This window comes from Oncorhynchus kisutch, linkage group LG6, assembly GCF_002021735.2.
Source record: "Oncorhynchus kisutch isolate 150728-3 linkage group LG6, Okis_V2, whole genome shotgun sequence".
NCBI lineage: Eukaryota > Metazoa > Chordata > Actinopteri > Salmoniformes > Salmonidae > Oncorhynchus > Oncorhynchus kisutch.
The window spans coordinates 29,623,560-29,636,796 of NC_034179.2; the positions used below are offsets into that span (position 1 = coordinate 29,623,560).

Consider the following 13,237-nt stretch of genomic DNA (forward strand, 5'->3'; position numbering starts at 1 on the left):
TGGTCTGGTGATAGAAAACCCGGGTGGTGGTTTTATTCGGAAGAGCAGAAAAGGGCCTGTCCCAGGATGCCCGACCATAACTGTGCTCATGGGAGGTCCTCTGATTTAGTTAAACTCCAAAGCGAATTGGAGTTTCCTTCATTAAACAGTCCAAAATCACATTACACAATTTCACAAACAGTATCATCCTCACTCATTCTTCTTATAAAACAATTAGATGTAAAGCCTCGTATCTGAGGCTATTATATAAACAGCGTTATGGTAATGTGGCAGTATTGTCTCCCATGAGTTTCACAAAATTGTACCAAATGGACCAGTTCGTAGCTGGATTCTTCACCGATCTTTAATAGCTTCTCCAGAACATAAATGTTGTTCAGTTCTGTGAGGTGGAAGAAATTCCTTTGTTCTCTCTATGAAACTTTACTCTTTCTCTATACTGTGTCCATGAGGAGATAATCTCCTCCAGGAATTTACGACCTCTCTCTGACCACAGCAGCCTGGGTGTAGGAGACAGGGGGTTAGGGGGATGGTGCATAGAAAAGGTCTGGTGCAGAGGGAGGGGTGCTCGCTGTACCCAAAGAGGGCAACGTCATGACACTATGTAAAACTGTCACGTTCTGACCTTTATTTCTGTTGTTTTTGTCATTATTTAGTATGGTCAGGGCGTGAGTTGGGGTGGGCAGTCTATGTTTGTTTTTCTATGATTTTGGGATTTCTATGTTTCGGCCTAGTATGGTTCTCAATCAGAGGCAGGTGTCATTAGTTGTCTCTGATTGAGAATCATACTTAGGTAGCCTGGGTTTCACTGTTTGTTTGTGGGTGATTGTCTATGTTAGTTGCTTGTGTCAGCACAGGTCTCATTTATAGCTTCATGGTCGTTATTGGTTTATTGTTTTTGTATTCAGTGTTCAGTACTTTCTTTGATTAAATATTCATCATGAACACATACCACGCCGCATTTTGGTCCTCCGATCCTTCGGCCTCTCCTCTTCAGATGAAGAGGAGGAAGACCGTGACAAAAACAAACCATTTAGCAATACAGTAATTCACACACAGAGTCAGGTTCCCTCTCCCATTTCCCCCTCCAGCAGAATCCAGCTCATCCACCCCCCTCTCCTCTGTGGGAGTGGAATTCCAATCCACCAGTGGGCATTATACCACTTCTGCTATTCCATCAACCAGCACCGAGCACTGCACAGCAGAGGGAAGCTGCATGCATGGTTCCATTCCCACAAGCATTCTATTCTCTCTCCATCCACTCTCGTCTCTGGTCTCCACACACTACCTCTCTTTTTTTCCTCCTGTGGTAAACTGGTACCGTCACTTGATCATTTATGAGCAGGTTGTGGGAGTGAGGTCTCTCCAAAGGCCCATCCATTCATGCCTGGGCCTATTCTTTACAGAGGAGATGAGCAGGTTGATACCTTTAAGATGGTGAGAGCCTGCAGGGCATGGCAAGCTCCCAGACCCCACAAATCAACACATACAGAGCCTCAGGCCAGCACACACTTTGGTCTGTCTAGCACCAAACTACCTCACTGAGAGAAATGATAACGAGTAACAACTATATGATTGAATAGGAGACACTGTGCTAGACATGCGTTTTGAATGACAAGTCATTGGGTTCATATTAGGAGAGAAAGACAGGGAGCCCTCCACTCTGTGTATCTCTCTCAGATATTGTGCCTTCAGTACTGCACACTACTCGAGGAATACAATCCAAAATGGGTGTATCGCTGAGTGATCTTGCATGTGTTCAGGCTCCTGCCTGCCTTTGTGTGAAATCATCCCTCAGGCTAGGAGGCTAGGGCTATTTTTAGCAGGCTGATTGTATGCTGTTATGGGACAGCGTGTCCTACTTACACTGGGAGCTGCTGATATTAAAGCAAAGTGTTGATGTGACGACCCACATAATGAATCGTCCTTGAGAGACCCAGACGTGTCCTGCCAGTCTCAAACACCAAAGCCACCACTGTGTCTGTTAAGTGACTTCAAATGGCTTCAACATTCACACTGGGGCTGTGGGTGTCAGGGCTTGGAAAGCAGAGATATCACACTTATAATTGCCAGAAGTTAAACAGAATGACCATATTGGTATTCATAGGACAGCTCAGAATTAGTAAGCTGAATTCAGCTAATAAATGTCAAGATTTCAACCTCTCACATCAGTCAAGAGGACAGATATAAACCTCCTGACCTGAATGAGAAAGTAATATTCTGTCACTTTCAGATACATCCTTCCATCAGGGTCAGAACCAAGTGGCAATAAACACAAATCTGTCTGAAAGGTCACAGTAAAACTCTTTAGCACAATCACAATGAAGGATCACCATAATGAAGAAGACCTGCTCATTCCATGACATAGTCTAACCAGGTGAATGCTATGATCCCTTACTGATGCCACTTGTTAAATCCACTTCAATCAGTGTAAAGGAAGCGGGGGAGACAGATTAAAGAAGGATTTTTAAGCCTTGAGACAATTGAGACATGGATTGTGTATGTGTGCCATTCAGAGGGTGAATGGGCAAGACACAATAAGTGCCTTTGAATGGGGTATGGCAGTAGCTGCCATGTGCATTCGTTTGTGTTAAGAACTGCAATGGTGCTGGGTTTTTCATGCGCAACTGTTTCCTGTGTGTATCACGAGTGGTCCACCATCCAAAGGACATCCAGCCAACTTGACACAACTGTGGGAAGCAATCGGCCAGAGTGCGTGTGCACTTCCTCCAGGACTGCCGCCCAGAAGAAATGCCATGCAGCACAGAGACGCATGAGATTGAACTTCACTGAAGTCGTCCCATTAGTTTGAGCTATATAGATCAACGTTTTTCTGTGATCGAATCAACATTATATCACCCCCTTTTCAATGCAACAAACCAAAATAAATCTAACTTTGCATGATCTGTGATTTTGTTGTAACAGAGCCAGAGCACAACAGAGTAGAAGTCTATTGTCGGGGGTAGCCCACGAGCGGTCTTTCAATCACCAGCTAGTGCACATTTCAGATCAGTTCAGATCAGAGCGCAGAGTGTGCGTGTGCACATTTGTTTATATTCTTTGCTAGTTAGCAAGTTATTAGCCCAGTTATACATAAGTATAGGTCAGCAATGGGGAGTTACTGCTTCCTACAAGAGGACAAAACGTGTAGGCTACATTTCAAGCTGTCTTTGAAAGGCCAGTCAGGTAAAAAGCTTACTTCTTAATTAAATGGGCAGTGTTGTATTTTGAGACAGGCTTGAATATGCAAATAAGCCAATAGGCAGAGGGGTAGCCTAAATGATCTAATTCTCTGTATGGTAATAATAATACATGTTATTTCGTATAGTGGTTTCTTGCATCATACAACACAATACAATGCAAGTTACAGTCAGCTTTTTGGCCCATTGTAAAAAATCATTAATTCATGTCAAGCCCTTCATAATGTAAAAATGTTTTTAAAAGTCTCATTGAATGTAGGCCTGCACTGAACACCACATATAGGCTATATCACAGAAATTCAAAGCTATTTCCATGTGAAAATGTTATGGGATTCGCTCCATTGGTTTTGTTGGTAGGCCTACAGTGCATTCAGAAATCAAATCAAATTTATTTATATAGCCCTTCGTACATCAGCTGATATCTCAAAGTGCTGTACAGAAACCCAGCCTAAAACCCCAAACAGCAAGCAATGCAGGTGTAGAAGCACGGTGGCTAGGAAAAACTCCCTAGAAAGGCCAAAACCTAGGAAGAAACCTAGAGAGGAACCAGGCTATGTGGGGTGGCCAGTCCTCTTCTGGCTGTGCCGGGTGGAGATTATTCAGACCCCTTGACTTTTTCCACAATTTGTTCAGTTACAGCCTTATTCTAAAATTGATGAAACTGTTTTTTCCCCTCATCAATCTACATACAATACACAATACTGAAAAAGCAAAAACAGGTTGAGACATTTTTGCTATAATATATATATAAAAAAAACTGAAATATCACAATTTGCATAAGTATTCAGACTCTTTACTCGGTACTTTGTTGAAGCAGCTTTGGCAGCGATTACAACCTTGAGTCTTCTTGTGTATGATGCTACAAGCGTGGCACACCTGTTTTTGGGGAGTTTCACCCATTCTTCTCTGCAGATCTTCTAAAGCTCTGTCAGGTTGGATGGGGAGCGTTGCTGCACAGCTATTTCCAGGTCTCTCCAAAGATGTTTGATCTATCTGGGCCACTCAAGGACATTCAGAGACTTGTCCCGAAGCCACTCCTGCATTGTCTTGGCTGTGTGCTTAGGGTCGTTGTCCTTTTAGAAGGTGAACCTTTGCCCCAGTCTGAGGTCCTGAGCGCTCTGTAACAGGTTTTCATCAAGGATCTCTCTGTATTTTGCTCCGTTCATCTTTGCTCAGTCCATGCCCCATGACTAGTCTCCCAGTCCCTGCCACTGAAAAATATTCCCACTGCATGTTGCTGCCACCACCATGCATCACCGTAGGGATGGTGCCAGAGTGCTGCAGAGATGATTGTCCTTCTGGAAGGTTCTCCCCTCCACAGAGGAACTCTAGAGCTCTGTCAGAGTGACCATCGTGTTCTTGGTCACCTCCCTGACCAAGGCCATTCTCCCCCGATTGCTCAGTTTGGCCATGCGGCCAGCTCTAGGAAGAGTCTTGGTGGTTCCACACTTCTTCCATTTAAGAATGATGGCCACTGTGTTCTTGGGGACCTTCAATGCTGCCAACGTTTTTTTGGTACCCTTCTCTCGATCTGTGACTTGACACAATCCTGTCAGAGTGACCATCGGGTCTATGAGTTGGGAATCACCTCGCTAATTAATCAAACTCTATATATCAGATGAAATGCCATCCTAACAACAAAAAAAAGCTAAACAACTGGCATAAAATTATATTCTTCACAATAAGATTAGTGAACCCATTCCAAACTTGTGCAAGCAGACATAAACAAATCTAAATCAACAGTAATGTCTTATTCAGTGGCTGATCACCTAGGAAACAGGATGAGAGAGGAACCATGGTTAATAGTAGCTGCTATTCCTCAGTGAAAATGTAGCCTAGGAGCCAACCTCAAACCGTGGCTAGATCAACAATAAGAACCAATGACAAGTTTTAATTTATTTTTGTTATGTTGCACCATAACCCCCTTAAAGAGAGAATGTTCCCTCTGGTTGTGGTGTGTTAGGTTATTATGAGGCGCTAAGTAAGCGTTTCAGCCATACTTACTGCCCAGTTAAATGTCTTAGAGGGTAATGGAGAAGCCCTGTTAAATGTCTTCGAGGGTAATGGAGAAGCCCTGTTAAATGGCTTAGAGGGTAATGGAAAAGGAATAAGAAGTACAAAGCTGGAGGAGCCAGGAGAGGTCTCTACTAATGGAGATGGCACTTTCAGAGGTATTGAAGGAATGGAGGCAGACTGAATGGCAGACTGAGGCTCATAAAATGATTCTTTGAAGGGATGGAACACTGACAGAGATCCATGTGGGTGAATCAGACTCTCTCGAAGAAGGTCCTCTTAGTATTTGAAAACAAACAAGGGCACGGAGAAACTTTTAATAATCTTTTGTAGAATCAAGATTATTACTACAAAATACTCCATTCATGCACACACATAAAGGACAACTAAAGTGATATATAAACCTAAGAACCGCAGCTCATTAATTGTGTGTGTGTGCGTGAGTATGCGTAATAATTCTATTTTTTCCACAGGTATAAAAGTATAAATGGGGTACTGAACCCTGGTTGTTGATTCATTCAGTTGATAGACATCAACTGACTGATCCGATTCACACACACCAATATAACCGAACTTGAGTACTCTACAACTCATCCAAAAATCGGTGGTTCTGCCCCTTAGCAAGTGCCGAAGACGTGGATGTCGATTAAGGCAGCCCCCTGCACCTCTCTGATTCAGATGCAGAAGACACATTTCAGTTGAAGGCCTTCTGTTGTACAACTGACTAGGTATCCTCCCCTCCCCTCTCCCTTTCCCATATGAGAGCCAACACCAGTATTGAGGTTTCAGGTAAAGTTACTAATCTAAGTGTAGTTCAACGAATCCCCCCATTTTCTGCAGTAGCGAATGAGTCTTAAAGGGCCAATGCAGCCATTTGTATCTCAATTTCAAATCATTTCTGGGTAACAATGAAGTACCTTATTGTGATTGTTTTCAATTAAAATGGTCAAAAACAAAACAAAAGAGCTTATTAGCAAATAGCAATTGCTCAAGCAAGAATTTAGCTACAGTAGGAATGTCAGGGAGTGGAGGGGGAATACTGAAAACTAGCTGTTATTGGCTGAGAGGTTGGTCTATTAACTAATTTACCGCCTAGTGATGTCACCAGACAGGCCAAAACTCCATCCCACCAAAACAGGCAGAAATTTCATGCAGTCTCTTCAAACAGGTCCTACACTAAAAGGGCATTATCATCATTTTCACAGTATTATTCCAACCTTTTTGTCAGATGTTGCTATGGAATACTGAAGTATAATTACAAGCATTTCATAAGTGTCAAAGGCTTTTATTGACAATTACATGAAGTTGATCAAAGAGTCAATATTTGCAGTGTTGACCCTTCTTATTCTAGACCTCTGCAATCTGCCCTGGCATGCTGTCACTTAACTTCTGGGCCACATACTGACTGATGGCAGCCCATTCTTGCATAATCAATAATTGGGAGTTTGTCAGAATATTTGGGTTTTTGTTTGTCCACCCGCCTCTTGAGGAATGACCACAAGTTCTCAATGGGATTAAGGTCTGGGGAGTTTCCTGGCCATGGACCCAAAATATCGATGTTTTGTTCCCAGAGCCACTTAGTTATCACTTTTTCCTTATGGCAAGGTGCTCCATCATGCTGGAAAAGGCATTGTTTGTCACCAAACTGTTCCTGAATGGTTGTGAGAAGTTGCTCTCGAAGGATGTGTTGGTACCATTCTTTATTCATGGCTGTGTTCTTAGGCAAAATTGTGAGTGAGCAACCCCACACATGAATGGTCTCAGGATACTTTACTGTTGGCATGACACAGGACTGATGGTAGCGCTCACCTTGTCTTCTCCGGACAAGCTTTTTCCGGATGCCCCAAAAAATCGGAAAGGGGATTCATCAGAGAAAATTACTTTACCCCAGTCCTCAGGAGTCCAATCCCTGTACCTTTTGCAGAATATCAGTCTGTCCCTGATGTTTTTCCTGGAGAGAAGTGGCTTCTTTGCTGCCCTTCTTGACACCAGGCCATCCTCCAAAAGTCTTCGCCTCACTGTGTGTGCAGATGCACTCACACCTGCCTGCTGCCATTCCTGAGCAAGCTCTGTACTGGTGGTGCCCCGATCCCGCAACTGAATCAACTTTAGGAGACGGTCCTTTCACTTGCTGGACTTTCTTGGGCTCCCAGAAGCCTTCTTCACAACAATTGAACCGCTCTCCTTGAAGTTATTGATGATCCGTTAAATTGTAGATTTACAGTGCCTTGCGAAAGTATTCGGCCCCCTTGAACTTTGCGACCTTTTGCCACATTTCAGGCTTCAAACATAAAGATATAAAACTGTATTTTTTTGTGAAGAATCAACAATAAGTGGGACACAATCATGAAGTGGAACGACATTTATTGGATATTTCAAACTTTTTTAACAAATCAAAAACTGAAAAATTGGGCGTGCAAAATTATTCAGCCCCTTTACTTTCAGTGCAGCAAACTCTCTCCAGAAGTTCAGTGAGGATCTCTGAATGATCCAATGTTGACCTAAATGACTAATGATGATAAATACAAGTCTCCGTATAAATGCACCTGCACTGTGATAGTCTCACAGGTCCGTTAAAAGCGCAGAGAGCATCATGAAGAACAAGGAACACACCAGGCAGGTCCGAGATACTGTTGTGAAGAAGTTTAAAGCCGGATTTGGATACAAAAAGATTTCCCAAGCTTTAAACATCCCAAGGAGCACTGTGCAAGCGATAATATTGAAATGGAAGGAGTATCAGACCACTACAAATCTACCAAGATCTGGCCGTCCCTCTAAACGTTCAGCTCATACAAGGAGAAGACTGATCAGAGATGCAGCCAAGAGGCCCATGATCACTCTGGATGAACTGCAGAGATCTACAGCTGAGGTGGGAGACTCTGTCCATAGGACAACAATCAGTCGTATATTGCACAAATCTGGCCTTTATGGAAGAGTGGCAAGAAGAAAGCAATTTCTTAAAGATATCCATAAAAAGTGTTGTTTAAAGTTTGCCACAAGCCACCTGGGAGACACACCAAACATGTGGAAGAAGGTGCTCTGGTCAGATGAAACCAAAATTGAACTTTTTGGCAACAATGCAAAACGTTATGTTTGGCGTAAAAGCAACACAGCTCATCACCCTGAACACACCATCCCCACTGTCAAACATGGTGGTGGCAGCATCATGGTTTGGGCCTGCTTTTCTTCAGCAGGGACGGGGAAGATGGTTAAAATTGAAGGAAAGATGGATGGAGCCAAATACAGGACCATTCTGGAAGAAAACCTGATGGAGTCTGCAAAAGACCTGAGACTGGGACGGAGATTTGTCTTCCAACAAGACAATGATCCAAAACATAAAGCAAAATCTACAATGGAATGGTTCAAAAATAAACATATCCAGGTGTTAGAATGGCCAAGTCAAAGTCCAGACCTGAATCCAATCGAGAATCTGTGGAAAGAACTGAAAACTGCTGTTCACAAATGCTCTCCATCCAACCTCACTGAGCTCGAGCTGTTTTGAAAGGAGGAATGGGAAAAAATGTCAGTCTCTCTATGTGCAAAACTGATAGAGACATACCCCAAGCGACTTATACAGCTGTAATCGCAGCAAAAGGTGGCGCTACAAAGTATTATCTTAAGGGGGCTGAATAATTTTGCACGCCCAATTTTTCAGTTTTTGATTTGTTAAAAAAGTTTGAAATATCCAATAAATGTCGTTCCACTTCATGATTGTGTCCCACTTGTTGTTGATTCTTCACAAAAAAATACAGTTTTATATCTTTATGTTTGAAGCCTGAAATGTGGCAAAAGGTTGCAAAGTTCAAGGGGGCCGAATACTTTCGCAAGGCACTGTATATACATTTTAGAGACATTATATTTAAATGTGTTATCTTGTTGTTATTAGTCCCACCCTTCAGCTCCATTCAACCCCTCACATCTATCTCTTAACACCATCCATACTGGATTTCAGGTTGACATATATTCTTCAACTGTGCTGTGATGCTTCACAAAAGTACTGAACCTTTATATTCTCATAGTTTCTAAAGATTGTAAATTAAAGACACACATTTTGATTAAAATAATTATTATATTATTGATCAATTGACTATGACTTTTCAAATCACCCAGCATTGCTATCTGCAGTGTTAGCTCTAGGTAAATGTTACAATTATTCAGCCATTTCTGGACTGTGACCAAAAAACGAGCTACATGTGGACAGTACCAAAATAAATGATCTAATGACTCTGCAAAATCTGCAGAGCTGGGAAGGTTGCCACATATATATAACATTCTATTGGTTGCAAGAATTGAGTATAATCCTTTATATTGAAAAATGTGAAATGTTGAATCCGTCGTCGTTTTGCATGTCAAATCATAAACCATGTGCCATGGAATCAGTACATCGTCAAATCTCACCTCATGGCACAATGCCTCTCCCTTATGTGCCCTACTTTTTGTGTGTGTGTGTGTAAATTGTAAAGTATTTTGTCTGTAATGTTATATTTCTCGTTATGTGTCGGACCCCAGTAAGACTAGCTGTCACCATGGTGCCGGCTAATGGGGATCCCAATAAAACAAAATGTAAATATATACACTCACTGGACAGTTTATTAGGTACACGAAAATCGATCGCTCCTACACACAATGAGTCACGTGGCCGGGGCTTGCTATATAAAGCAGGCAGACAGGCAGGCATCAAGGCATTCAGTTACTGTTTGATTGAACGTTAGAATGAGCTAAACAAGTGACCTAAGTGACTTTGAGCATGGTATGATTGTCGTTGCCAGGTGCACCGGATCCAGTATCTCAGAAACGGCCGCCCTCCTGGGCTTTTCTCACACAACAGTGTCTAGGGTTTACCGAGAATGGTGCGACAAACAAAAATTATCCAGTCAGCGACAGTCCTGTGGGCGAAAACAGCTAGTTCATGAGAGAGGTCAAAGGAGAATGGCAAGAATCCTGCAAGCTAACAGGCAGGACACAAATAGACAATTAACAGCACAGTACAACAGTGGTGTGCAGAATGGTATCTCGGAACGCACAACTCGTCGATCCTTGTCACGGATGGGATATTTCAATAGACGACCACACCGTGTTCCACTCCTGTCAGATAAAAACAAGAAGCGGCTCCAATCTCCACGCAATCTCTCATAGCCTGGTTCCTCTATAGGTTTCTTCCTAGGTTTTGGCCTTTCTAGGGAGTTTTTCCTAGCCAACGTGCTTCAACACCTGCATTGCTTGCTGTTTGGGGTTTTAGGCTGGGTTTCTGTACAGCACTTTGAGATATCAGCTGATGTACGAAGGGCTATATAAATAAATGTGATTTGATTTGATCACAAGCATTAGACAATTGAGGAGTGGAAAAACATTGCCTGGAGTTCAGTTTACTTAAGCAGCCTGCACAGTCCCCAGACCTCAACCCAATAGAGCATCTTTAGGATGAGATGGAACGGGCTGTTCACAGCAGTAATGCACTGTCATCCAATCTGCAGCAACTGCGTGATGCCATCGCATTAGCATGGACCAACCTCCCTGTGGAATGTTTCTGAATTGTAGAATTCACCCGAAGAATTCAGGTTTTCTGGAGGCAAAGGGGGGTCCGACCTGGTACTAGATGGGTGTAGCTGATAAACTGGCCAGTGAGTGTATATTTAAAACAGGAAAATCACATTTTTGACTGCACTGGGCCTTTAAGGCCCACAGTACTATACCTGTTCCAGGATGGTGTTGATTCTTCCAACCTCACAGTCGATGAGGAAGCGTTTCTCCTGCCTGCGGTCCATCTCCTCAATGATGCGTTTGTACTCTGTAGGGTCCACTATGCTGCCCACCGACCGGGCCGTCACCTGCCAGTTATTGGCCACTGCTGACTCCATGATGGCTTGAAGGATAGAGAAACCTGGAGAGGAGAGAGAGGGGATCAGTCATATACAGTAGAATGGGAAAGGTGGGTTTGTGGTCGTTTGCAGAGGAGAGCGGTGTACTTAATCACGTCATAGTTACTGTAAAGTCAAAATACAAAGCTCTTTGACAATAAAATCTGGGCACATATTCTAGTCACGTGCACAAGTATGATGAAATGCATTTCTTGCGAGCTCTAAACCCAACAATGCAGTAATAACATAAGAGAACAAAAACACACAAGAAATAAAAAGAAGAAATCAGAAATAAAAGAACAGGAGAAAGTAAGAAGCTACAGTTCCAATACCATGTTTACAATGTGCAGAGATACTGGAGTGATAGAGGTAGATATGTATATTGGTAAGGTGACTAGGCATCAGGATGTATAATAAACAGAGTAGCAGTGGCGTAAATAAAGATTGTATGTGAGTGTGTGTGCGTGTGTGTGTAGTCAGTATGAATCAGTGGAGGCTGCTGAGGGGAGGACGGCTCATAATAATGGCTGGAATGGAGCAAATGGAATAGCATCAAACACACGGAAACCATGTCTTTGATGTATTTGATGCCATTCCACTGATTCCGCTCCAGCCATTAACACGAGCCCGTCCTCCCCAATTAAGGTGCCACCAACCTCCTGTGGTATAAATGTGTGCATGTTATGTGTGTGTTGGAGTGTCTGTGTGCGTGAGAGTGTAGAGTCCTGTGTGTGTGCATAGAGACAGTGCAAAAATACAAATAATTACAAGGGTCAACTCAGTCTGTGTAGCCATTATTTTAGCTATTTAGCATTTTAGATATTTAACACCTCTTATGGTTTGGGGATAGAAACTGTTCAGAAGCCTGTTGGTGTCAGACTTGATGCACCGGTATTGCTTGCCGTGCGGCAGCAGAGAGAACAGTCTATATCTTGGATGACTGGAGTATTTAATGATTTTCCGGGCCTTCCTTTCACACCGGCTGATATAGATGTCCTGGATGGCAGGGAGCTCGGCCCCAGTGATGTACTGGGCTGTCCGCACCACCCTCTGTAGCGCCATGCGATCGAGGGCGGTGCTGTTGCCGTACCAAGCAGTGATGCAGCCAGTCAAGATGCTCTCAATGGTGCCGCTGTTGAACTTTTTGTGGATTTGAAGGCCCATGCCAAACTTGTTCAACCTCCTGAGGGGTAAAAGGCACTGTCGCACCTTTTCACAACTGTGTGTGTGTGTGTGTGGACCATTTTAAGTCCTTAGTGATTTGGACCTTGAGGGACTCTCAAACCGCTCCACTGCCGCCCCATCGATGTGGATGGGGGCGTGCTCGCCCTCCCCCTTTCACATTTCTCACTTTTTATCATCGTCAATTTAAAGGTTCTGTTTTGTACTGTTTGTTAACCAACTGGTGTAGGGTATGAATATTTTATGCTTTCTGTCCACTTGAATGGTATCATTCTGTCATAAAAACAACCACAATAGTCTTTGAGCCCATGAGAAAAAACCTCCCAAAAGACAGCCCTGTCAATATCACATTTCATGGGTGAAATAAATGGTACAGAAGGCAAAGTATGTCAAATGGAAAAGTAGCTTATAGCTTCCAAGACAGGCAACTAGAAATTCTAGTCTGGGCTTTTTATGATGGGGAACTGTTTCGCAGAAATACTACTTGCAATGCCAATAAGCTTTGGAGGAAAATTTCAATTGAATAGGTTTTCATTTCAGCTCCCAGTGTCTCGGCTGTCACAGTCTGTAATAACTGAATTGATGTGATTTAAAATTCAAATTGTGCGGTACATCATGTCAGTGTTACCAGTATCAGTGTTACCCCTCCAATGTATAGGTTATAATGGATATCACAGTGCTCTAGGTCTGACAAGCAGGCCTTAAAGGGGCGGAGTTACAAAAGGGGCGGAGTTACAACCCAGGACATGTTTTCTTTTCAGAAGATCAATGCATCGTCCATTATGTCAACTCAAGGTCAAACTGCAGGCCTGAAATGGGGGTTGTACAGCGAGAGCCGCACCCCTTTATGGGTAATAGCCTTATCAAAATATGAATGTTATTTAATAACACTCCTTACACCACAATGAATAATGATGTGCTGCCACTGGATTATTCATGCATAGAAATATACAGACCTAGAATAGAGTAATGAAAGAAAACATATAT

The 13,237-nt window shown here is 42.9% G+C and overlaps 1 protein-coding gene across 2 annotated transcripts in view; it reads right to left on the reverse strand.

Moving 5' to 3' along the window:
- Positions 1-13,237, reverse strand: part of LOC109892656 (glutamate receptor 3) — a 116,336-nt gene that overhangs the window by 49,374 nt on the left and 53,725 nt on the right. For both annotated transcript variants that reach the window (XM_020485350.2, XM_020485351.2), the window contains exon 4: positions 10,904-11,091. In XM_020485350.2, the coding sequence (XP_020340939.2) occupies positions 10,904-11,091 (188 nt within the window). The remainder of the gene's footprint in view (positions 1-10,903; positions 11,092-13,237) is intronic.